We start from the raw sequence: 19,163 nt of genomic DNA on the forward strand, positions 1-19,163 counted from the left end.
TGTTAGTTGTATTAAATAAATATGTAAACATTCATTGAATTTATTATATTGTATTGCACAGTTTTATGGAATTATGATGAATTAAAATTAATTATCTGAAATTATTCAGTGGATCCTCTGGTATTCATTGAAACTAAATAAATTTTTTAATTGAAATAAATATATTTTTACAAATCTTGTTCACAGTTTAGAGAAATATACAACATAAGTTAATATTTATTATTTAACCTTAAATAACCACAAACATAGATAATATATACATTTAAAAATAGAATTCACAGTAATATTGAAATGTAACATACAGATACATTTACAGATTTTGAAATGAAATTAATTGGAATTTAATTGCACCGATAGAAATACAAGTATTCCCTGTTAAAATAAATATTAAATAAATTTAATTTTAAGTTCATTTACATACAAAATACAGTAAATGAATTATCCTTCCAGATAATTTGGTGTCATCATGAAAGCTATCATTTTGTTGTTAGTACATTTCTTGGCATTGGATACAACCTACATTGTATACGGTTTAATCATAACTTCTTAAATACTGTACATACATTTTTTAGGCCAAGGGAAGTAGACCTTATAGCGATTTTACAAAGTTTCTATACTGTAAGCACCACATTTTCAAAAGTTTATCCTTTTTGTTTTATCTCCACAATGTTTTCTTTTATTTACATGCATTTGGTAAATTTCCCTTTTCTCATTATCTTCACAACTCTTGCATTTGGTACATTAAGTTATTGCTATAGAACTGAATAGTAGTAGTAGTATATTAGTAAAGTATACTGTAGTCTAAAATAACTGCAACACATTTGGTTAGGATACAGTAAGAAGAGGAATAGAATATCCAGAATATACTCTCAAATGTGTTACTACTGCAACAGAATTCCTGAAACCAGATGGCTTTGACAGAACTGATTCTGTTGGAGATCAATACACGGATAAATGTCAACAGTATAAATACTGTACTAATCAGTTACATAATTGAATGTAGGTGTGATTTGTGTTCACTGCAAGGTGTACAGAATTAAGTCCAGATATAAACAGAATAAATAATTGAATTACATTACACTGGGCATTGGAGATTTTTACACTGGGCATTGGAGATTTTCAGAAGAATCAATATCTTCTTCTTCTGTTTCATCCTTCTGATTTTGCTGATTGTTATCATTCTTAGACAACAGTGGATCTGTTGCTTTCGGACTGCCAATTGATTGCACTTCATTTACTCTTTCTTTTGTTAATTTGTCTGTGATGTTATCGATGATGTCTTCAAGTTTAATCATACTGTCATCTTCCTCAAAAGATGCTTCATCAGTTTCAGAGAAACTCTTCAGAAGCTGTGAATGTTCATGGTATCCATTTTCTTCTGCAACTTCGACAATATCTTCAGTGTTTTCAGTAGATTCTTTGGATGCTCTTTCACTGCCACCTGCAAGTAGACCAGCTGTTCCTTCTGGTAGACTCTTAGATTTACCAAGATTGCTGAGTTTTAGTTGTCCACCTCTTCTAAATGACTCCAAAGTGTTGGCCTTTGCAAGAAGTGCTCTGGAGATGCTGATGCTATTGAGGCTACTGGTCTCTGAATCGTTATCATCACCAGAAGCTAATAGGTCAAAATCATCCAATGAAATAAGGCTGTCGGTGTCACTGTACAACTGCGGTGAAGCTCGCATGGCCTGATGCACTGGTGTGCCTCGACCACTAGAGGGAGCACTTTTTGAGATACTATCACCATTCTCTTTTGGAGTTGTTGAAGGTGTCAGCGTTATCAAGCCTGCACGCATATTCTCTTGATCCTTGGCCACAATAGCTGCACTACGACCTGTCAATAAAAAATCAACTTAAATTACTCTAAAATCATTATACACACATTGATATAATAATGCACAGTAGTTACTAAGTGTCTCTGATTTTTACAATATAGAAAATATCTATAGAATAGAGTCATAATGAGGCATCTTATCAAAGAGGCACTTTTTTTTGTATAGACTATCCTTACCAGGTGGTAGATTCCACAAGCCAGATATTTCCAAGGTTTTTAATTTCTTTTCTAATTCTGCCACACGAAGACCAAGAATTCTAAAAGAGTACAAAATATTCCACTTTAACCAAAATTTTAGCAATACAGTACACTGTACACAATACAAAAACAGTTCTGTCTTTTAGAAGCAAATCAGGGCAGTATCAATTTGGTTAAATTAATTATCAGTCTGCAAAATCTATAATGCACATTCAACAACAAACACCACACATGATACTGTATAAAACGGTTTTTAAAACATTGCATAGTCCGTGATAAACATTCTAATAAGAGTACAAAAGTTGAGCAATATAACTGTACAATGTAGATTCCCTCAGACTACTCTAAAAAGAAGACTACTAAACAATGATTGTGTCATTTATTATTTTTCAGAGCTTTAGCCCAAGTATTTTTAAATTTCTGAGACAGATTAACGGCCTGAAGGTCAAAGTTTTATTTTAAACTGTGGTCATTCCTTGCCATCCCAGATTGTGTATTTTTGTCTTTTTATGTCTAATAAAGAAATTAATGAAGTTTTGCCTGACATAACTTACTTGTTTGTGTTCCTTTGATGATTCAAGGCCATATTCTTATCATGAATAGTTTCAAGCAGAGCTGCAGCGAGTGATTGTAAATCAGCAACTGATGAGGCTGTTACTGGAAGGCCTGTGGCTTTACCTTCTGCTAGTAATTGTTCAACTACAAAACAATATTATAAATTGTGATGAAATCTTTGTACAGTATGTATAAATCCCAAGGCGTTCAATCAGAAACTGCAGACAGTTACAGATGGTGTGCTATTTAATAAATTCAACCCATATTGAAGATACTGATAACTAAAGATTTTATTTTTTTTGGTAAAAAATCTATTTGTTAAAAATCAGTAATTCTAATTATTCTAATTATACCCTAATGTGTAGAAAATATTGTTTAAATCACAATAAACCTTTGAAATAAATAGGTGTACAATTAAATACATATCAGGCCTTGTCTTTTGAAAATTATAGGTGTGCTACAAATTGCACTCAATACATTCAGTGATGCTGTAGGTGTGCTGTTTGTATTTTGGTGTGTAGAAGTTTAGGAGTGTGTTAGGTGAGTGATCGCCTTAAAAGACGAGGCCTGACATATTGGCCTCTGTATTCCAAACTATTTACCTTGCTTTTGTGAGATTACAATGCCTCCTGAAGACGTCGCACCAAGTCTCAGTGTTGCTCTTCCTCTTTTCCTTTCTAAAGCAGCCTGAGAAACAATGAAATTATCATAAAACTGCTAGAAATTAGTATTAAATACGTAGAAAAACCTGTGGTTAATGTTAAGTTAATGCAGTACATTAGAACCCTTCCCCTGGGGACACACCTATTAAGGGGACACTTCATTGTGAAGCAAACAAAGGCAACATACACGGCCTGCATTATTAAGGGGAGTCTTTCTTGGTCCCACCCTTTTACTGTATAAAGCTCTGTCTACACTTTCAAAGTAGTTTTACAAAAAAAATTGTGACAATGATGTGCCCAAATATGGTAGTGATATGCTTAAATATGGTCGTGATATGACATCCTCATGTCCATATATGGGCACATCTCATCATCACCTAAGTTTGATAGTGTAAACAAAGCTTAAAGAATATATAGGTTCAACAACATACTTTGTACTTGGCAACTGTGGTATTTGCAAGGTTTTTCTCCTCCTGACATTGTTTCAATCTCTCTTTGACATACCTGATTAAATAATGTATGAAAGATTCATTAGTTCAATATATAATTTTCCGTCATATTTTAGTGTTGTTGACTTAATGAAACAATTTGGCAACTCAATAAAACTTATTTCTAATAACAAATAACTCACTTGTTTTCCATAATTAGGGCGTCAACATCAACAATTCTTCGCTCATCTCCACCTAGAACATAATTCAATTCCTGGTTAGTCCTTTCAGATTTCTCTCGGTAGTGATCTCGCTCCGTCACCAGTTCTTGTTCTTGGTCAATCTTAGCCACCATATCTCGTTCCAAAGCTTCCAGCTATTTAGGAATTTTATAATAAAATTATCATATTATAGTACAGGTAATAGAATTTTAGATTTTATGAATGGCCTGTCTACTGTAGATATCAAGTCAGGAGGAGGTACTTGAGTAAAAATTAAAAAACAATATAATAGAAATATACTTCAATTCTGGCTGATGTTGGGTCACTTCCGAATAAAATTGATAAAATACATAGTAACCTAAAGGCGAATTCAATGTTACAGTATGTGCTTTATAGCGGAACATGGCTAAATGAGGATATCCCAGATAGCGCATTATTACAGTTACAACACTCTGAGCTGATAGAACCAAGAAATATTATTATGTTCTCAACTTCTTCACTTAGAGCCTCTCCACTCGAAACTGCTAAATCAAGATTTTTATTTATTTAGTACATTAAGAAAATCAAATTTTCAATGTGTTATGATTTGACAATAAAGCATATCTTAAAATATTTTAAATTATCATTTACCTGATCTCTTGTGGCTTCAAGTTGCTTTACTAATTCCTCCCGTTCATGGGCTGGAAAGTGCCTTGTTCCAAGGCCTTCATCACCAACCCTCTGACGAGCAATGTTTTCTCTTAGAAGCTACACAAATTAAAAAAAACAAATGTTAATTTATCTTCAAGTATAATTAGGAATAATTATACAGAAATTTTCATGCATATAGTTGTAACGTTACCCTGGGGTATAGTTCAATTAGATACAATATATGAGATATTTTAGTGATAGTTTCTGTTTTCAAACTTCTTTTTACATATTTGAAATTGTATATATCATGAAATTGAAATCTCTAATTTTTAATAAATCTATATTGAATCAGTTATTTATATATTATATTCTCTTTGTTTCCTTTTCATCATTTTGTATGTGGAATAACTAGAGTCAAATATAAATAAAATATAAATCATTGTTTTCTCAGAAAAAAGCCCGTAACCAGGGGTTCTATATGGTTCTTTTTTTTCCTGTGAGTGCCCTTTGAAACTAGTGACCAGCAGTGAAAGTGCTGGTAAATAGGCCTTACTTGTTTCAATTTTATGGCCAATACTGACTAGCCAGCAGGCAAATTATATTTATCTAGTACGATAGGTCCATTCATTGTATGATTTTTATTTATTATTATTTTATAAACTATACATTGATTTCTACCTTTACATCCCCTTCAGCCTCCAATAAACTCTGTTTCAGTTGTTTTATCTCAGCTTCAGCTTTCCTATTTTGTTCTCGTGATTCACATAAAACTTGTGCCAAGCTCTGAAAAATAATAAATGGCACAATCAAAGTTATTCACCGTTTATTAGTCACCTTGTTTTTGGAGTAGTTTGAGGCAATCTATAGCTCAACATCTACATATTGCTGAACCTTTGTAGAGTACCATAGGGTTGATGCTCATGCGCTGTGCACTTCTAATTTCCCCAAAACATTTTTAGACCAATTTCTTGGGATTTCTCAGCCATTTTGCATGATGTTAAAAAGTACTCGTCCTTCTGATAGGATGTTAAGCAGTTGGACGACCCATGCACATACATGGATATCAGCTAGTTTTATCAGTACTCAATTTACTAATAAATAAAATGAAAAACATTTTTCAATATAACCAGAACCAGGGCCAGTTTAACATTATTTGTTTTCCAGTTTTTAGTTATTTTATATTTGCTGGTAACCCCAACTCAATCGTGGATTAAATTTCTACAATTCTGCGAAAAAATATGTTGATGATGAATATGTTACCTTGAAATGAATGCAATTATTGAAATGTGTAATCATTCATGGGTTATTGTTAATGAATACAATCCCTAGTGATTTCAACACATTACTTTAACATACTAGATTAACTGAGCAATATGTAGTTTGCCAATAATGAATAACGCAACCTCCAACATACCGTAACTTACTATATTATTATTATAGCAATATCTATCAATATCAATATATATCAAATATAGTAATTCGGTTTTATGGCTCATTTTTCATTGGTTTAATAATTTTTTCCCCAACTACAAAATTGTTTGTGAATTTTTGGATTTAACTGTAAAACACTGATATGAAATTGAAATGTACATTTACAGTAATATGGACATTTCTTTCACAAACAAACACAAGCTGGTCCCTAATTGATTTCCAAAACACTGTCTATGTCCGCAAGTGATCTATTCTATGTGGTAATCTCTGTGTATGCCTAAAAGCCGCTTTGTAATTCCAATTCAAGAATCAATTTTAAAGCTCTGTCTACACTATTAACTATAGTTTGACAAAAAAAGTGTGATGTTCCCAAATATGGTAGTGATATAATGATATCATGTCCATATATGGGCACATCACATTTTTTTTTTCACATAAAATTTGATAGTGTAGACAGAGCTTAAGATCTTGCTACATATGGACAACTAACTGCGGAAATTATGCTTCTTTATTTAGAGAATCGTGTTCAGACACATGAAATCAGTCGTGGAGATAAATCAAAGATTGCTATTCTATTCATGCGATGCGTATAGTATCTGGAAGAAAATACTTGAGTACAATAGGACATAACCAATGAAATAGTCTTCTTGTTTCTATCCATGAAACTACTTCCACAACAATTTGTAAAAGTTTTCTAAAACTAATTTATTTCCCAGAGATGTAAATTTGATCTTGCTATTGATTTTTCTTGGCTATTAATTAATTAATGTTTGTTGACAAGTTTATGATTATTGTACAGCACTTGCTTCTTTTTTAAAGAATAGCACCATATATAAATGAATAAGTTAATTAACTTCTGTTTTAAAATTGTATACTGTACAAACCTGACTACGGCGTTCATAAAGATGGTCGCTATCACACAGTGACAGTCCAAGTGCCTGCAAAATCATAACAAAATTATTTAGTAGAAAAAATACTGTATTAAAATAAGTAGACTTGCCCCAAGTTTGTAGTACTGTCTTTGCAGTTGTCTATTTTAATGTTAGTCTACCATTAAGCATTTAAATTTTTGTCTGAATATTATACATATGAAACACCATATGTGCCAAAATATTATCTTTCTACCTCTTTACTAATATTATTAAGTTGAATCACACTCTAGAACATAGACTATAAATTGAATAGGTTAACATGTTATGTTTGGAGAACTTTTATACATTTTTACAATACTCTAAATTTGGGAGACTTTTATTGATATAGATCAATGTCCAAGTAGGATATAATTTTAGATGATTTCTGAGAGATTTTTTTAAAATTATCAGATGACTGACCACCATATGTGTAGTCATTGTGAATGCAACAACTTCAAAGTGATCAACTCTCACAGCTCACACATACTGTATAAACAGCGAGGAGTTTGAGAAGCTAAATCTGTAGAATATCTGCTCAAAACAACCCAGTTGAATACAACTAATAGGTAAACTTAATTGATGTACCCTTTCTTTTTCTTCAAATTTCTTGCGTTGTGCATTTGATTTGTCTCTTAGTTGTTCTGCCATTAGTTTGTATGCATCCCGTTCTTGCTTAACATTGTCCAGCTCCTTTGCCAGTATAATCAAGGCATCCTTCTTCGTCTGAAGTTTTCGTTTACAGTTATTAAACTGAAAAATATGGAGAAAAAAATTCTTAAATAGAGATCTTAGTTATGATTAAATATTGAGTCAAATGACAAATTTTAAAATGTCATTACACATTTGATTTGATCTGATTAGTTAATAGTTTGTTTGAGTTTGTATCATATGCCGTTCATTGTAGTTTTACTAAACATTAAAAGTTCTATTTAATGGTTCTATTGCACGGCCAGTTTTTTTATTTTGATGTTGTGCAATGTGAGGCTAGTGTCCTGATTCATTGAAAGCGTAGGATTGGCACATTATGGTACTCACTAAGGACAAATTGTAATAGGTCTTGCTAGGTGGAGTTTCTTTTTTTAGATAGATTGCATATCAATACAACATCATAATATGAATGAATAAATGAGGTCGCGATCCATAGGCCTATATATACCCTGTAGCTGGTGTAGTAGTAGTACTGTAGTATTAGTACTAGTAGTAGGCAAACGTAACTAGGCTAGTACCATAATTATGATTGAATTTGATGGCAAAAGGGTCGTTTAAAATCTGGATATAAACAATTCAATAATAGGAATTAGTAGTTTCAACAGTTTACTGCAGTGCATTGGATTAATTATTCTATTATTATTCTAACCACCATAAAATGTCTAGGCCTAGCGTCGTGAAACCCATTCGCCAGGCGAGAAAGCCCGTCCAAACAGGCGCGCCTCACAGGTTTGATTTGGGCCTAGCGAGCCTAGGCCTAGTGTCACGGCCACACCCACGCTACGTAACGTTTTATGATTATAATTATAAACAAACCTCCCCACATAAAAGTTGCCAATCACGCTCATTTCGCATATTTAGCGATTTAATATCAGTTATTGCAGTCATATTCGTAAAATAATTGTTAGCTGCTGCATGCATACACGTCGCGAAAATTCTCACAACATTTGTGACCTTTGACATTGAAGATAATTTCAGTACTGAAAATGGATTGCAAACCAACAACGTAAACAAAGAAGAATACAAATTGCATACACATTTATTATTTTATTTCACTACTATTTTACGAGGGTGGCCATCAACCGAACTCATCATTAGGGACCATGAAAAAATACAATATAACAACATTAAATTAAAACTAGAATTTAATTCGTCACTTTGACGAATTATAGGTGATCATTTTTATCATTTTAATGAAATTAAACTTTTTAAACATGCACGTACGGTAACATACGATCGTAAAAAGTTGATGTATGCCATCCTATGATATGATGCATACGCTTATAGTGCTGAGTTGTGCATGCCATATACAATATGTACAGTATATACTGTATATCTATATACAGTGTAGCATAGGTGAAATTACGGGACACACATCATGTTCTAATTTTTTGGTATGATGGAATTATCAAAATAAACTCAAAGATGACAATTTCGAAAGATAATGAATTGAGCAAATAAATATAAGAATTGCAAGAGAATTTGGCATGTAGAAGCGCTGTGCGCGCTGTTTGAAATTTGTATAACTTTGACGAAAAAGATGAAAAACTACTTTTTAACTTCATCTGGCCATATGTTAACGTCACAACATCCGATAGGCTTGGTTTTATATGAATTCATATCTACATTTCATCAGCTTTCATAATAAATTATAATCATCAAGGTAACCTTCAATTCTGAAGAGCTGTAAGATATTCAAATTTACGGCAAAGGTGAAATTACACGACCTACGTTATTCAAGTTTTTACGCGTGATGACGTCATCAAAATGAAAACACTGACAACTTATGATAAAGATAAATAATTAAACAAGCACACACTGAAATTTGTGCGAAAATCGAGCTCAAATAGCGGAGATGCGCTCTATTGAATGTGATAACCTACACAAAACGGAAAAAAATCCTAATTTTTAAATTCAAGTGGCCATTTGATGACGTAATACCATTTTGTACGTCTAATGTGTATATACATTTATATCTACAACTCAATGGCTTCCCGAATAAGTTAAAAAACTTAGGGGTCATCGTGCATTCTGAAGAGTTATTTTCATTTTAAAAATGCCTTATTTTTCATCATTTTCAGCACTTTTATGCAATTAATGTGCACATTTTGTCATTTTTAACATGCTCGTATAGCGTTATTTTAAGTCGGAACGGACTCAAATTTGGTGAATGTACTAAGGATGGTGAGTAGAATGCGATTTCTACAAAAAATTCGTATTTTTACGCTTTTTAAGAATTGCGCACGCAAAAACGCATTTTTGCGCAGTAATTTTTTGAAACACGCAAATAGCCTAATTCATGCTCTAAATTGATCAAAACTTAATTTTGAGCTTTTTAAATTTTTTACGCGCGATTTCACGCGTATGACCCTACGTGCGCGTGCCTTTTATTGGTTAATATATTTACCTTTTACCTGAAGTTTACGTATTGTGAATTTTATTGATATGTGATAAAGAGTTATGGCGGTATGATTGATAATGTGATTTAACAAAATGGCGTATAAATGACGTCACGGTTGAGTGATCACGCTGAAAAGCTTATTAGGATTAAGTTACAGTATTTGAAAGATATTGTGAAAATTTTGTCATCTTCAACATTCAACTTTTTGAGATAATTGTTACACAAAATCTGTACAGAGAGAAATAAAGAATAAAGATTTCATACAATAACAATAGGTGATCATTTTATTCTAAATGATCACCTAATAAAGATTAACATTACTGATAATTTAAAAATTTAAGCTCCATTATTTGTTATTATATCTTTACTAATAATGTTATTGAAAGAGTTCCTGCTCAAAAAGATCTTGGGGTTTATGTTGACTATAAACTTAATTTTTCTGTTCATTATTAATGAAACCGTTAAAAGGGCGCAACCGTGTGTTGGGACTCATGTGGAGAGATCTTTCCGCCAAACCACCTCACAGGGGAATTCTATTTTGTAGTGTTCACATTTCTATTGTAAAAAGTTGTGCTTTCCCCTCTGTGTATACTCAACAGCCTCCTTGGCGCAGTCGGCAGCGCGTCAGTCTCATAATCTGAAGGTCGTGAGTTCGAGCCTCACAGGGGGCAGTTCTATTTTGATGTCTTTAAATTCCTTTTGTAAAAAGTTCTGCTTTCCTTTTCTGTGTATATTCAACAGCCTCCTTGGCGCAGTCGGCAGCGCGTCAGTCTCATAATCTGAAGGTCGTGAGTTCGAGCCTCACAGGGGGAAGTTCTATTTTGATGTCTTTAAATTCCTTTTGTAAAAAGTTCTGCTTTCCTTTTCTGTGTATATTCAACAGCCTCTTTGGCGCAGTCGGCAGCGCGTCAGTCTCATAATCTGAAGGTCGTGAGTTCGAGCCTCACAGGGGGCAGTTCTATTTTGATGTCTTTAAATTCCTTTTGTAAAAAGTTCTGCTTTCCTTTTCTGTGTATACTCAACAGCCTCCTTGGCGCAGTTGGCAGCGCGTCAGTCTCATAATCTGAAGGTCGTGAGTTCGAGCCTCACAGGGGGCAGTTCTATTTTGTTGTGTTCAAATTCCTATTGTAAAAAGTTCTGCTTTCCCTTTCTGTGTATACTCAACAGCCTCCTTGGCGCAGTCGGCAGCGCGTCAGTCTCATAATCTGAAGGTCGTGAGTTCGAGCCTCACAGGGGGCAGTTCTATTTTGTTGTATTCAAATTCCTATTGTGAAAAGTTCTGCTTTCCTTTTCTGTGTATATTCAACAGCCTCCTTGGCGCAGTTGGCAGCGCGTCAGTCTCATAATCTGAAGGTCGTGAGTTCGAGCCTCACAGGGGGCCGTTCTATTTTGTATGTTGTCTTCAAATTCCTTTTGTAAAAAGTTCTGCTTTCCTTTTCTGTGTATATTCAACAGCCTCCTTGGCGCAGTCGGCAGCGCGTCAGTCTCATAATCTGAAGGTCGTGAGTTCGAGCCTCACAGGGGGCAGTTCTATTTTGTTGTGTTCAAATTCCTATTGTAAAAAGTTCTGCTTTCCCTTTCTGTGTATACTCAACAGCCTCCTTGGCGCAGTCGGCAGCGCGTCAGTCTCATAATCTGAAGGTCGTGAGTTCGAGCCTCACAGGGGGCAGTTCTATTTTGTTGTATTCAAATTCCTATTGTGAAAAGTTCTGCTTTCCTTTTCTGTGTATATTCAACAGCCTCCTTGGCGCAGTTGGCAGCGCGTCAGTCTCATAATCTGAAGGTCGTGAGTTCGAGCCTCACAGGGGGCAGTTCTATTTTGTATGTTGTCTTCAAACTCCTTTTGTAAAAAGTTCTGCTTTCCTTTTCTGTGTATATTCAACAGCCTCCTTGGCGCAGTCGGCAGCGCGTCAGTCTCATAATCTGAAGGTCGTGAGTTCGAGCCTCACAGGAGGCAGTTCTATTTTGTATGTTGTCTTCAAATTCCTTTTGTAAAAAGTTCTGCTTTCCTTTTCTGTGTATATTCAACAGCCTCCTTGGCGCAGTCGGCAGCGCGTCAGTCTCATAATCTGAAGGTCGTGAGTTCGAGCCTCACAGGGGGCAGTTCTATTTTGTTGTCTTCAAATTCCTTTTGTAAAAAGTTCTGCTTTCTTTTTCTGTGTATATTCAACAGCCTCCTTGGCGCAGTTGGCAGCGCGTCAGTCTCATAATCTGAAGGTCGTGTGTTCGAGCCTCACAGGGGGCAGTTCTATTTTCATGTTTTCAAATTCCTATTGTAAAAAGTTCTGCTTTCCCTTTCTGTGTATACTCAACAGCCTCCTTGGCGTAGTCGGCAGCGCGTCAGTCTCATAATCTGAAGGTCGTGAGTTCGAGCCTCACAGGGGGCAGTTCTGTTTTGTTGTATTCAAATTCCTATTGTGAAAAGTTCTGCTTTCCTTTTCTGTGTATACTCAACAGCCTCTTTGGCGCAGGTGGCAGCGCGTCAGTCTCATAATCTGAAGGTCGTGAGTTCGAGCCTCACAGGAGGCAGTTCTATTTTGTATGTTGTCTTCAAATTCCTTTTGTAAAAAGTTCTGCTTTCCTTTTCTGTGTATATTCAACAGCCTCCTTGGCGCAGTCGGCAGCGCGTCAGTCTCATAATCTGAAGGTCGTGAGTTCGAGCCTCACAGGGGGCAGTTCTATTTTGTTGTCTTCAAATTCCTTTTGTAAAAAGTTCTGCTTTCCTTTTCTGTGTATACTCAACAGCCTCCTTGGCGTAGTCGGCAGCGCGTCAGTCTCATAATCTGAAGGTCGTGAGTTCGAGCCTCACAGGGGGCAGTTCTATTTTGTATGTTGTCTTCAAATCCCTTTTGTAAAAAGTTCTGCTTTCCTTTTCTGTGTATACTCAACAGCCTCCTTGGCGCAGTCGGCAGCGCGTCAGTCTCATAATCTGAAGGTCGTGAGTTCGAGCCTCACAGGGGGCAGTTCTATTTTGTTGTGTTCAAATTCCTTTTGTAAAAAGTTCTGCTTTCCTTTTCTGTGTATACTCAACAGCCTCCTTGGCGCAGTCGGCAGCGCGTCAGTCTCATAATCTGAAGGTCGTGAGTTCGAGCCTCACAGGGGGCAGTTCTATTTTGTTGTGTTCAAATTCCTATTGTAAAAAGTTCTGCTTTCCTTTTCTGTGTATACTCAACAGCCTCCTTGGCGCAGTCGGCAACGCGTCAGTCTCATAATCTGAAGGTCGTGAGTTCGAGCCTCACAGGGGTCAGTTCTATTTTGTTGTCTTTAAATTCCTTTTGTAAAAAGTTCTGCTTTCCTTTTCTGTGTATATTCAACAGCCTCCTTGGCGCAGTCGGCAGCGCGTCAGTCTCATAATCTGAAGGTCGTGAGTTCGAGCCTCACAGGGGGCAGTTCTATTTTGATGTCTTTAAATTCCTTTTGTAAAAAGTTCTGCTTTCCTTTTCTGTGTATATTCAACAGCCTCTTTGGCGCAGTCGGCAGCGCGTCAGTCTCATAATCTGAAGGTCGTGAGTTCGAGCCTCACAGGGGGCAGTTCTGTTTTGTTGTGTTCAAATTCCTATTATAAAAAGTTCTGCTTTCCTTTTCTGTGTATACTTAACAGCCTCCTTGGCGCAGTCGGCAGCGCGTCAGTCTCATAATCTGAAGGTCGTGAGTTCGAGCCTCACAGGGGACAGTTCTATTTTGTTGTCTTCAAATTCCTTTTGTAAAAAGTTCTGCTTTCCTTTTCTGTGTATACTCAACAGCCTCCTTGGCGCAGTCGGCAGCGCGTCAGTCTCATAATCTGAAGGTCGTGAGTTCGAGCCTCACAGGGGGCAGTTCTATTTTGTTGTCTTCAAATTCCTATTGTAAAAAGTTCTGCTTTCCTTTTCTGTGTATACTCAACAGCCTCCTTGGCGCAGTCGGCAGCGCGTCAGTCTCATAATCTGAAGGTCGTGTGTTCGAGCCTCACAGGGGGCAGTTCTATTTTCATGTTTTCAAATTCCTATTGTAAAAAGTTCTGCTTTCCCTTTCTGTGTATACTCAACAGCCTCCTTGGCGTAGTCGGCAGCGCGTCAGTCTCATAATCTGAAGGTCGTGAGTTCGAGCCTCACAGGGGGCAGTTCTGTTTTGTTGTATTCAAATTCCTATTGTAAAAAGTTCTGCTTTCCTTTTCTGTGTATACTCAACAGCCTCCTTGGCGCAGGTGGCAGCGCGTCAGTCTCATAATCTGAAGGTCGTGAGTTCGAGCCTCACAGGGGGCAGTTCTATTTTGTATGTTGTCTTCAAATCCCTTTTGTAAAAAGTTCTGCTTTCCTTTTCTGTGTATATTCAACAGCCTCCTTGGCGCAGTCGGCAGCGCGTCAGTCTCATAATCTGAAGGTCGTGAGTTCGAGCCTCACAGGAGGCAGTTCTATTTTGTTGTGTTCAAATTCCTATTGTAAAAAGTTCTGCTTTCCTTTTCTGTGTATACTCAACAGCCTCCTTGGCGCAGTTGGCAGCGCGTCAGTCTCATAATCTGAAGGTCGTGAGTTCGAGCCTCACAGGGGGCAGTTCTATTTTGTTGTCTTCAAATTCCTTTTGTAAAAAGTTCTGCTTTCCTTTTCTGTGTATATTCAACAGCCTCCTTGGCGCAGTTGGCAGCGCGTCAGACTCATAATCTGAAGGTCGTGAGTTCGAGCCTCACAGGGGGCAGTTCTGTTTTGTTGTGTTCAAATTCCTATTGTAAAAAGTTCTGCTTTCCTTTTCTGTGTATACTCAACAGCCTCCTTGGCGCAGTCGGCAGCGCGTCAGTCTCATAATCTGAAGGTCGTGAGTTCGAGCCTCACAGGGGGCAGTTCTATTTTGTTGTGTTCAAATTCCTATTGTAAAAAGTTCTGCTTTCCTTTTCTGTGTATACTCAACAGCCTCCTTGGCGCAGTCGGCAACGCGTCAGTCTCATAATCTGAAGGTCGTGAGTTCGAGCCTCACAGGGGTCAGTTCTATTTTGTTGTCTTCAAATTCCTTTTGTAAAAAGTTCTGCTTTCCCTTTCTGTGTATACTTAACAGCCTCCTTGGCGCAGTCGTCGGCAGCGCGTCAGTCTCATAATCTGAAGGTCGCGAGTTCGAACCTCACAGGGGTTCTGTTATGTTGTGTTCAAATTCCTATTGTGAACATTTCTGCTTTCCTTTTCTGTGTATACTCAACAGCCTCCTTGGCGCAGTTGGCAGCGCGTCAGTCTCATAATCTGAAGGTCGTGAGTTCGAGCCTCACAGGGGACAGTTCTATTTTGTTGTCTTCAAATTCCTTTTGTAAAAAGTTCTGCTTTCCCTTTCTGTGTATACTTAACAGCCTCCTTGGCGCAGTCGTCGGCAGCGCGTCAGTCTCATAATCTGAAGGTCGCGAGTTCGAACCTCACAGGGGTTCTGTTATGTTGTGTTCAAATTCCTATTGTGAACATTTCTGCTTTCCCTTTCTGTGTATACTTAACAGCCTCCTTGGCGCAGTCGTCGGCAGCGCGTCAGTCTCATAATCTGAAGGTCGTGAGTTCGAGCCTCACAGGAGGCAGTTCTATTTTGTATGTTGTCTTCAAATTCCTTTTGTAAAAAGTTCTGCTTTCCTTTTCTGTGTATATTCAACAGCCTCCTTGGCGCAGTCGGCAGCGCGTCAGTCTCATAATCTGAAGGTCGTGAGTTCGAGCCTCACAGGGGACAGTTCTATTTTGTTGTCTTCAAATTCCTTTTGTAAAAAGTTCTGCTTTCCTTTTCTGTGTATACTCAACAGCCTCCTTGGCGCAGTTGGCAGCGCGTCAGTCTCATAATCTGAAGGTCGTGAGTTCGAGCCTCACAGGAGGCAGTTCTATTTTGTTGTGTTCAAATTCCTATTATAAAAAGTTCTGCTTTCCTTTTCTGTGTATATTCAACAGCCTCCTTGGCGCAGTTGCCAGCGCGTCAGTCTCATAATCTGAAGGTCGTGAGTTCGAGCCTCACAGGAGGCAGTTCTATTTTGTTGTGTTCAAATTCCTATTATAAAAAGTTCTGCTTTCCTTTTCTGTGTATATTCAACAGCCTCCTTGGCGCAGTTGGCAGCGCGTCAGTCTCATAATCTGAAGGTCGTGAGTTCGAGCCTCACAGAGGGCAGTTCTATTTTGTTGTCTTCAAATTCCTATTGTAAAAAGTTCTGCTTTCCTTTTCTTTGTATACACAACAGCCTCCTTGGCGCAGTCGGCAGCGCGTCAGTCTCATAATCTGAAGGTCGTGAGTTCGAGCCTCACAGGAGGCAGTTCTATTTTGTTGTCTTCAAATTCCTTTTGTAAAAAGTTCTGCTTTCCTTTTCTGTGTATATTCTACAGCCTCCTTGGCGCAGTCGGCAGCGCGTCAGTCTCATAATCTGAAGGTCGTGAGTTCAAGCCTCACAGGGGGCAGTTCTATTTTCATGTGTTCAAATTCCTATTGTAAAAAGTTCTGCTTTCCTTTTCTGTGTATACTTAACAGCCTCCTTGGCGCAGTCGGCAGCGCGTCAGTCTCATAATCTGAAGGTCGTGAGTTCGAGCCTCACAGGGGGCAGTTCTATTTTGTTGTCTTCAAATTCCTTTTGTAAAAAGTTCTGCTTTCCTTTTCTGTGTATATTCAACAGCCTCCTTGGCGCAGTTGGCAGCGCGTCAGTCTCATAATCTGAAGGTCGTGAGTTCGAGCCTCACAGGGGGCAGTTCTATTTTGTTGTGTTTAAATTCCTTTTGTAAAAAGTTCTGCTTTCCTTTTCTGTCTACACTCAACAGCCTCCTTGGCGCAGTTGGCAGCGCGTCAGTCTCATAATCTGAAGGTCGTGAGTTCGAGCCTCACAGGGGGCAGTTCTATTTTGTTGTGTTTAAATTCCTATTGTAAAAAGTTCTGCTTTCCTTTTCTGTGTATACTCAACAGCCTCCTTGGCGCAGTTGGCAGCGCGTCAGTCTCATAATCTGAAGGTCGTGAGTTCGAGCCTCACAGGGGGCAGTTCTATTTTGTTGTGTTCAAATTCCTTTTGTAAAAAGTTCTGCTTTCCTTTTCGGTGTTTTTAGATTAGAATTCATTTTATACGCATGCATTGAGAGGGATTTGGAATATGGAAATATGAGGACGCTTTCGGTTCGTGCGAACAAATTCGACTAATGGATAATCGACTTTATAGTTGTCAAATTAGTTTTACGAAGAATTTGGGAGATGCCCAAATATGGTAGTGATATGATATCATCATGTCCATATATGGGTTCATTACATTTAAAAATATATATTTTTCTGTAGGCCTATACAATATTTAAATGTAATTATTTTGCTGAGTCCATCATGATCTTGTATATAGATTGTGATGTGTATAAGCTATTATTTATGTCTATAAGTTCATGCTTTTCTGTCTAATCTTGTATAAGCTTTGTCTAAACTATCAAACTTTATGTGACAACAAAATGTGATGTGCCCATAATATCATCAACATTTATTTCCACTCATCAACATTTATTTCGACTATTACATAAGGTAAGTTTGATATGTATATGGACACGACAGACGTCATATCACTACCGTACCATATTTGGGCACATCATAATTTGTGTTTGTCAAACTATTTTGGTAGTGTAGACAGAGCTTTAAAAAAAAATGTATCCCGTATAGCCGTCCTGCGTTGTCACGAACTGTACCATTTATAATTATTATTTTCGTCACAGAGTTTAATGAATTATTAGACTAAAAGATCAAGTCAACACAAAATGAAATGTTTATGTTCAACTTTATTGAAGTACAAAATATACTTGCTAGTTAACAAATTTTCCATAATTAATAATATTTTGATGAAACAACGCCAGCATTTGTTCACATAATTGATTAATAATAAATATATTTTTAAATTAGGATACTATTTATATATTAATAGTACCGGTACAGTATTGTATTGTATGCGTACATATTAAACCAACTAATAGGCCTACTGAATTAACATAATTTTTTTTTAATTCAATTTCCTGCCATATACAATACAAAGAGGACAAAACAAAAAAAAGGGGGCAAGGAAAGACCAAACAGGTGCTAAACACCTATGCTATAAAAAAAAAATATATTACGTTCTACAATTAAAGCATTGGGCTTATTTTTTGAACAAAATTTCAAATTTAAATATATATTATATAAAGGCAATTCCTTTTGCGATGCCGTAGACAGAATATCATGTTGTCATGTTTCGCAACAGTCGGACATGTTTAAAACAAAAATTGATGCTTATGCCTATCCCCTATTTATCTCTTCATAGCACCACGTTCGAACTGCACATTTAGAGTCTGTATTGGCCATGAGAATATATTTCTAAGCCTACTGCTATAGCAAACAAAATCTACTGAAGGTAAGAGTCGTAAGTACCCTGTAGACATATTTTATGTTTGATTTTAGGCAATTGTAATCAAGAGAACGGAATCAACATTAGGAAACTATATCATCGTGAAGGCTATATTATTACGGTCTTGCTATATATAACTTTAAAACTAATCTTAATTTAAAGACCGAATTTATTTGTTTGCTAAATTAACTCATAATACCGAGACGCGTTTGTTTACTGTTGACGCTACAGACAAGCAGTAACACCTGGCATGTTAAGGCGTTTGTAGGTGACGCGTTTGTTTACTGTTGACGCTAGAGACAAGCAGTAACACCTGGCATGTTAAGGCGTTTGTAGGTGACGCGTTTGTGTACTGTTGACGCTATAGACAAGCAGTAACACCTGGCATGTTAAGGTGTTGTGTGTATTAACTTAATTAACTCATTAAAAACATTTTATAATAACGTACTGGTGTCTATATAATTAGTATTAGTTTGAATATTGATTACATTTAAGCTTCGTTCACCGCAAGCAATTCATTCGACCAATCATGACGTGATCGCTGTGTGATTGGTCACATTACTTGTTGCGCGCTTACGTCATGGCGTTGCGTCCAAGTTGCACATTTCAACAAGACGGATAAACGTAAACAGAAAGCTACGTAAACACCATTTGAGATTAACATTTAATATAATTATTATAATTATTCGAACTAATCAATACATGTGTAAATGGTAAATTAGCATACAACAGTTTCTTGTTAGTTATACTCGTAATGGTCAAACAATTCTGTATACAATATAAGATAAAATCATTATATTCTGTAATTTAACAAAATGTAGTATTTTATTTCATTTATTATGCCTGATGTGTAATTTGTTGTATCGT

The 19,163-nt window shown here is 36.7% G+C and overlaps 1 protein-coding gene and 43 non-coding genes across 44 annotated transcripts; 43 read left to right on the plus strand and 1 right to left on the minus strand.

Moving 5' to 3' along the window:
* Window positions 1-316: 316 nt before the first annotated feature.
* Window positions 317-8,518, minus strand: LOC144837153 (coiled-coil domain-containing protein 149-B-like). Its single transcript, XM_078692167.1, has 11 exons — window positions 8,395-8,518; window positions 7,456-7,620; window positions 6,844-6,897; window positions 5,207-5,311; window positions 4,529-4,645; window positions 3,881-4,053; window positions 3,681-3,753; window positions 3,190-3,274; window positions 2,587-2,731; window positions 2,012-2,091; window positions 317-1,834 (listed from the first exon to the last, which is right to left on the minus strand). The coding sequence occupies exons 1-11, from the start codon at window positions 8,497-8,499 to the stop codon at window positions 1,098-1,100; spliced, it is 1,839 nt and encodes a 612-aa protein (XP_078548293.1). The 5' UTR covers window positions 8,500-8,518; the 3' UTR covers window positions 317-1,097.
* A 2,059-nt stretch (window positions 8,519-10,577) lies between these two features.
* On the plus strand, window positions 10,578-10,650 carry Trnam-cau (transfer RNA methionine (anticodon CAU)). The gene has a single exon. It is a non-coding gene; the product is annotated as a tRNA-Met (tRNA).
* Window positions 10,651-10,719: 69 nt separating this feature from the next.
* On the plus strand, window positions 10,720-10,792 carry Trnam-cau (transfer RNA methionine (anticodon CAU)). The gene has a single exon. It is a non-coding gene; the product is annotated as a tRNA-Met (tRNA).
* A 69-nt stretch (window positions 10,793-10,861) lies between these two features.
* On the plus strand, window positions 10,862-10,934 carry Trnam-cau (transfer RNA methionine (anticodon CAU)). The gene has a single exon. It is a non-coding gene; the product is annotated as a tRNA-Met (tRNA).
* Window positions 10,935-11,003: 69 nt separating this feature from the next.
* Trnam-cau (transfer RNA methionine (anticodon CAU)) lies at window positions 11,004-11,076 on the plus strand. The gene has a single exon. It is a non-coding gene; the product is annotated as a tRNA-Met (tRNA).
* Window positions 11,077-11,145: 69 nt separating this feature from the next.
* Trnam-cau (transfer RNA methionine (anticodon CAU)) lies at window positions 11,146-11,218 on the plus strand. Its single transcript has one exon. It is a non-coding gene; the product is annotated as a tRNA-Met (tRNA).
* A 69-nt stretch (window positions 11,219-11,287) lies between these two features.
* Window positions 11,288-11,360, plus strand: Trnam-cau (transfer RNA methionine (anticodon CAU)). The gene has a single exon. It is a non-coding gene; the product is annotated as a tRNA-Met (tRNA).
* A 73-nt stretch (window positions 11,361-11,433) lies between these two features.
* Window positions 11,434-11,506, plus strand: Trnam-cau (transfer RNA methionine (anticodon CAU)). The gene has a single exon. It is a non-coding gene; the product is annotated as a tRNA-Met (tRNA).
* A 69-nt stretch (window positions 11,507-11,575) lies between these two features.
* On the plus strand, window positions 11,576-11,648 carry Trnam-cau (transfer RNA methionine (anticodon CAU)). Its single transcript has one exon. It is a non-coding gene; the product is annotated as a tRNA-Met (tRNA).
* Window positions 11,649-11,717: 69 nt separating this feature from the next.
* Window positions 11,718-11,790, plus strand: Trnam-cau (transfer RNA methionine (anticodon CAU)). The gene has a single exon. It is a non-coding gene; the product is annotated as a tRNA-Met (tRNA).
* Window positions 11,791-11,863: 73 nt separating this feature from the next.
* On the plus strand, window positions 11,864-11,936 carry Trnam-cau (transfer RNA methionine (anticodon CAU)). The gene has a single exon. It is a non-coding gene; the product is annotated as a tRNA-Met (tRNA).
* A 73-nt stretch (window positions 11,937-12,009) lies between these two features.
* Trnam-cau (transfer RNA methionine (anticodon CAU)) lies at window positions 12,010-12,082 on the plus strand. Its single transcript has one exon. It is a non-coding gene; the product is annotated as a tRNA-Met (tRNA).
* A 69-nt stretch (window positions 12,083-12,151) lies between these two features.
* Window positions 12,152-12,224, plus strand: Trnam-cau (transfer RNA methionine (anticodon CAU)). Its single transcript has one exon. It is a non-coding gene; the product is annotated as a tRNA-Met (tRNA).
* A 69-nt stretch (window positions 12,225-12,293) lies between these two features.
* On the plus strand, window positions 12,294-12,366 carry Trnam-cau (transfer RNA methionine (anticodon CAU)). Its single transcript has one exon. It is a non-coding gene; the product is annotated as a tRNA-Met (tRNA).
* A 69-nt stretch (window positions 12,367-12,435) lies between these two features.
* On the plus strand, window positions 12,436-12,508 carry Trnam-cau (transfer RNA methionine (anticodon CAU)). Its single transcript has one exon. It is a non-coding gene; the product is annotated as a tRNA-Met (tRNA).
* A 73-nt stretch (window positions 12,509-12,581) lies between these two features.
* On the plus strand, window positions 12,582-12,654 carry Trnam-cau (transfer RNA methionine (anticodon CAU)). The gene has a single exon. It is a non-coding gene; the product is annotated as a tRNA-Met (tRNA).
* A 69-nt stretch (window positions 12,655-12,723) lies between these two features.
* Trnam-cau (transfer RNA methionine (anticodon CAU)) lies at window positions 12,724-12,796 on the plus strand. Its single transcript has one exon. It is a non-coding gene; the product is annotated as a tRNA-Met (tRNA).
* A 73-nt stretch (window positions 12,797-12,869) lies between these two features.
* On the plus strand, window positions 12,870-12,942 carry Trnam-cau (transfer RNA methionine (anticodon CAU)). The gene has a single exon. It is a non-coding gene; the product is annotated as a tRNA-Met (tRNA).
* Window positions 12,943-13,011: 69 nt separating this feature from the next.
* Window positions 13,012-13,084, plus strand: Trnam-cau (transfer RNA methionine (anticodon CAU)). Its single transcript has one exon. It is a non-coding gene; the product is annotated as a tRNA-Met (tRNA).
* A 69-nt stretch (window positions 13,085-13,153) lies between these two features.
* On the plus strand, window positions 13,154-13,226 carry Trnam-cau (transfer RNA methionine (anticodon CAU)). The gene has a single exon. It is a non-coding gene; the product is annotated as a tRNA-Met (tRNA).
* Window positions 13,227-13,295: 69 nt separating this feature from the next.
* On the plus strand, window positions 13,296-13,368 carry Trnam-cau (transfer RNA methionine (anticodon CAU)). Its single transcript has one exon. It is a non-coding gene; the product is annotated as a tRNA-Met (tRNA).
* A 69-nt stretch (window positions 13,369-13,437) lies between these two features.
* On the plus strand, window positions 13,438-13,510 carry Trnam-cau (transfer RNA methionine (anticodon CAU)). The gene has a single exon. It is a non-coding gene; the product is annotated as a tRNA-Met (tRNA).
* Window positions 13,511-13,579: 69 nt separating this feature from the next.
* On the plus strand, window positions 13,580-13,652 carry Trnam-cau (transfer RNA methionine (anticodon CAU)). Its single transcript has one exon. It is a non-coding gene; the product is annotated as a tRNA-Met (tRNA).
* Window positions 13,653-13,721: 69 nt separating this feature from the next.
* On the plus strand, window positions 13,722-13,794 carry Trnam-cau (transfer RNA methionine (anticodon CAU)). The gene has a single exon. It is a non-coding gene; the product is annotated as a tRNA-Met (tRNA).
* Window positions 13,795-13,863: 69 nt separating this feature from the next.
* Trnam-cau (transfer RNA methionine (anticodon CAU)) lies at window positions 13,864-13,936 on the plus strand. Its single transcript has one exon. It is a non-coding gene; the product is annotated as a tRNA-Met (tRNA).
* Window positions 13,937-14,005: 69 nt separating this feature from the next.
* On the plus strand, window positions 14,006-14,078 carry Trnam-cau (transfer RNA methionine (anticodon CAU)). The gene has a single exon. It is a non-coding gene; the product is annotated as a tRNA-Met (tRNA).
* A 69-nt stretch (window positions 14,079-14,147) lies between these two features.
* Trnam-cau (transfer RNA methionine (anticodon CAU)) lies at window positions 14,148-14,220 on the plus strand. Its single transcript has one exon. It is a non-coding gene; the product is annotated as a tRNA-Met (tRNA).
* A 73-nt stretch (window positions 14,221-14,293) lies between these two features.
* Window positions 14,294-14,366, plus strand: Trnam-cau (transfer RNA methionine (anticodon CAU)). The gene has a single exon. It is a non-coding gene; the product is annotated as a tRNA-Met (tRNA).
* A 69-nt stretch (window positions 14,367-14,435) lies between these two features.
* Trnam-cau (transfer RNA methionine (anticodon CAU)) lies at window positions 14,436-14,508 on the plus strand. Its single transcript has one exon. It is a non-coding gene; the product is annotated as a tRNA-Met (tRNA).
* Window positions 14,509-14,577: 69 nt separating this feature from the next.
* Window positions 14,578-14,650, plus strand: Trnam-cau (transfer RNA methionine (anticodon CAU)). Its single transcript has one exon. It is a non-coding gene; the product is annotated as a tRNA-Met (tRNA).
* Window positions 14,651-14,719: 69 nt separating this feature from the next.
* Window positions 14,720-14,792, plus strand: Trnam-cau (transfer RNA methionine (anticodon CAU)). Its single transcript has one exon. It is a non-coding gene; the product is annotated as a tRNA-Met (tRNA).
* Window positions 14,793-14,861: 69 nt separating this feature from the next.
* On the plus strand, window positions 14,862-14,934 carry Trnam-cau (transfer RNA methionine (anticodon CAU)). The gene has a single exon. It is a non-coding gene; the product is annotated as a tRNA-Met (tRNA).
* A 210-nt stretch (window positions 14,935-15,144) lies between these two features.
* Window positions 15,145-15,217, plus strand: Trnam-cau (transfer RNA methionine (anticodon CAU)). The gene has a single exon. It is a non-coding gene; the product is annotated as a tRNA-Met (tRNA).
* A 210-nt stretch (window positions 15,218-15,427) lies between these two features.
* Window positions 15,428-15,503, plus strand: Trnam-cau (transfer RNA methionine (anticodon CAU)). Its single transcript has one exon. It is a non-coding gene; the product is annotated as a tRNA-Met (tRNA).
* Window positions 15,504-15,576: 73 nt separating this feature from the next.
* Window positions 15,577-15,649, plus strand: Trnam-cau (transfer RNA methionine (anticodon CAU)). Its single transcript has one exon. It is a non-coding gene; the product is annotated as a tRNA-Met (tRNA).
* A 69-nt stretch (window positions 15,650-15,718) lies between these two features.
* Window positions 15,719-15,791, plus strand: Trnam-cau (transfer RNA methionine (anticodon CAU)). Its single transcript has one exon. It is a non-coding gene; the product is annotated as a tRNA-Met (tRNA).
* A 69-nt stretch (window positions 15,792-15,860) lies between these two features.
* Window positions 15,861-15,933, plus strand: Trnam-cau (transfer RNA methionine (anticodon CAU)). Its single transcript has one exon. It is a non-coding gene; the product is annotated as a tRNA-Met (tRNA).
* Window positions 15,934-16,002: 69 nt separating this feature from the next.
* Window positions 16,003-16,075, plus strand: Trnam-cau (transfer RNA methionine (anticodon CAU)). Its single transcript has one exon. It is a non-coding gene; the product is annotated as a tRNA-Met (tRNA).
* A 69-nt stretch (window positions 16,076-16,144) lies between these two features.
* On the plus strand, window positions 16,145-16,217 carry Trnam-cau (transfer RNA methionine (anticodon CAU)). The gene has a single exon. It is a non-coding gene; the product is annotated as a tRNA-Met (tRNA).
* A 69-nt stretch (window positions 16,218-16,286) lies between these two features.
* On the plus strand, window positions 16,287-16,359 carry Trnam-cau (transfer RNA methionine (anticodon CAU)). Its single transcript has one exon. It is a non-coding gene; the product is annotated as a tRNA-Met (tRNA).
* Window positions 16,360-16,428: 69 nt separating this feature from the next.
* On the plus strand, window positions 16,429-16,501 carry Trnam-cau (transfer RNA methionine (anticodon CAU)). The gene has a single exon. It is a non-coding gene; the product is annotated as a tRNA-Met (tRNA).
* A 69-nt stretch (window positions 16,502-16,570) lies between these two features.
* Window positions 16,571-16,643, plus strand: Trnam-cau (transfer RNA methionine (anticodon CAU)). Its single transcript has one exon. It is a non-coding gene; the product is annotated as a tRNA-Met (tRNA).
* Window positions 16,644-16,712: 69 nt separating this feature from the next.
* Trnam-cau (transfer RNA methionine (anticodon CAU)) lies at window positions 16,713-16,785 on the plus strand. Its single transcript has one exon. It is a non-coding gene; the product is annotated as a tRNA-Met (tRNA).
* Window positions 16,786-16,854: 69 nt separating this feature from the next.
* Window positions 16,855-16,927, plus strand: Trnam-cau (transfer RNA methionine (anticodon CAU)). Its single transcript has one exon. It is a non-coding gene; the product is annotated as a tRNA-Met (tRNA).
* Window positions 16,928-19,163: the final 2,236 nt, after the last annotated feature.

The sequence above is a fragment of the Antedon bifida genome, chromosome 3 (genome assembly GCF_963402885.1).
Source record: "Antedon bifida chromosome 3, ecAntBifi1.1, whole genome shotgun sequence".
NCBI lineage: Eukaryota > Metazoa > Echinodermata > Crinoidea > Comatulida > Antedonidae > Antedon > Antedon bifida.

Coding starts and splice junctions, on each gene's coding strand:
- LOC144837153 (XM_078692167.1), bottom strand. CDS start 8,499: ATGCATGCAGCAGCTAACAATTATTTTACGAATATGACTGCAATAACT. Junction 6,898..7,455: donor AATTTGAAGAAAAAGAAAGG/GTACATCAATTA, acceptor ATGATTTTGCAG/GCACTTGGACTGTCACTGTG. Junction 5,312..6,843: donor TTTATGAACGCCGTAGTCAG/GTTTGTACAGTA, acceptor ATTATTTTTCAG/AGCTTGGCACAAGTTTTATG.